This window comes from Mytilinidion resinicola, assembly GCF_010093595.1.
Source record: "Mytilinidion resinicola strain CBS 304.34 unplaced genomic scaffold BDZ99scaffold_8, whole genome shotgun sequence".
Lineage (NCBI taxonomy): Eukaryota > Fungi > Ascomycota > Dothideomycetes > Mytilinidiales > Mytilinidiaceae > Mytilinidion > Mytilinidion resinicola.
Window position 1 is genome coordinate 1967536 of NW_022985444.1, and position 1787 is coordinate 1969322.

The 1787-nt window shown below is 49.2% G+C and overlaps 1 protein-coding gene across 1 annotated transcript in view; it reads right to left on the reverse strand.

Moving 5' to 3' along the window:
* Positions 1–1399: 1399 nt before the first annotated feature.
* The window catches only part of BDZ99DRAFT_508530 (TPR-like protein), a gene marked incomplete at both ends in the record, with an annotated part of 2723 nt that continues 2335 nt past the window's right edge, over positions 1400–1787 (reverse strand). Inside the window, one exon of the mRNA XM_033724336.1 lies at positions 1400–1739. Within this exon, the coding sequence (XP_033578253.1) occupies positions 1400–1739 (340 nt within the window). The remainder of the gene's footprint in view (positions 1740–1787) is intronic.

A 1787-nucleotide genomic window follows, 5' to 3' on the forward strand; every position in this document is an offset into this window, starting at 1 on the left:
AATCAAAGCTGATTGAGAGCCTAGCTCAAGAGCATTGCTTGGTGTTTTTGATTCCCATTGAGCCTCCACCACGGCGAGAGGCGACGGCGTACGAAGCACAACATCAAGCTTTGAGAGCACTGCCTCTGGATCAAGCGGCACAAGGCCGGCGCCTCGAAAGCTTGCGCAAATATTGCTCTTTATAAACGAGTTGTCAAATGCTGCTTTAAAAGCTGGTAGGAACTCAAGCTTCGTGATGTGGTTGATGTGGTTGCGCGCTAGATCCTTAATTTGGCGACCGTACGCTTTTTTCAACGGCGCAAAACAGCCTACATCAAGCGGCTGCAATAGATGCGAGGCGTGCGGCGGCATACATAGCGTGATGATATTGTTCTCCTTGCAAAGCTCTTTAAATTCGAGCGAGTTGTGGCTCTTATAACCGTCCAAAATAAGCAAGCGATGTGCGCCTACGGTGCGGTCCTTTGTATGCGTATTGAAATATTACAGCCATGCAACACCAAGCTTATTTATTGTCCAGCCATTGTCGCTTACTGCTATAGCCCAGTCTGGCGGTATATCGCTGCCCTCGTACCATGCAGAGAGGTGGTACTTGCCCGCAAGGATGATGAACGGCGGGATTGCCCATCCACATGCGTTGATGGCCTTGATTACAGTGGCCCACTCGCGATCACCTGGTTGTATAGCTTTTGGTCAATTTCGTCTCTCGGAGCCTGTAACAACTACTCCTGTTGAGATAACACCCATCTAGAAGCCGGTTTCATCGAAGTTGTAGGAGTCGTCATCCGTGATACCGTACTTCGCCTTTATATTGCGCACAAGCTCAAACCACGGCGCAATAATCCTTGGATCTTTGCATAGAGCTCTCTGGCAATTATACTTTCGATTAAACCGTGTTTAAAGCTTATCGGTCCGCTTGACAAAGTTGCATGGCCAGTTCTTGCCAACCTGGCCGGCACCGTGCTCTCTGAGTAACTTATTGGCCATATCTCTTACAGCGTTTAAGCTAGGCGCAAACCCTCGCGAATCCAGATCGAGTACATATTCAATAATAACTGATTCCTCTAGCTTTGCAAGCTTTTTTGAATTGGGCTCACAATCGCGTCGAGCGGTGGTTCCGGCGCGTCGGTCTTGGAGCGTGCTTCTAGGGATGTTGTACGTTACAACAGTGCGTCGTTCGCTTTGAAGTTGATTCTTATCAATTGCTAAGATAGCTAGGCAGATTCGGCCTTCTTTTTGGATTGATTGTACATTGCGTTGTTGAGACATAGTGGTTGAAAGCTAACGGAGCGCGTTTTGGTGATGAGGTGGCCGGCTCGCTTAGGTGGCCGGCTCGCTTGTGTTGCACGTTATACACCGCTAAACTGTTCTGCATTTACAATACTTTTGCATTCTTCAAACTTCAAGTATCTAGCGCAAGATCATCCGCTTGCCACTTGTTTAGCCAATAAAGCGAAGCTTCTGTGTCTGGATGTCGAGGGCCAAGGCGCTTCCGCTGTAGCTCGAGACAATCTTCCATAAGTGAGACAGCCTCCTTATTTTGGCCTACGGACTTCCACGTACAGGCCAGGTTAGCCATGCTAATCAGGGTGTCTGGATGCTCCACCCCAAGCACCCTCTTTAGTGCCTCCATTACTTGCACCTCTAGCTCTTTAGCCTCCTTCCACCGCTGTTGACTCCAGTATGTTGACGCCAGGTTACCCATGCTAGCCAGCGTTTCTGGATGCTCGTCCCCAAGCACCCTCTTTTTCGTCTCCAATACTTGCACCTCTAGCTCTTCGGCCTCCTTT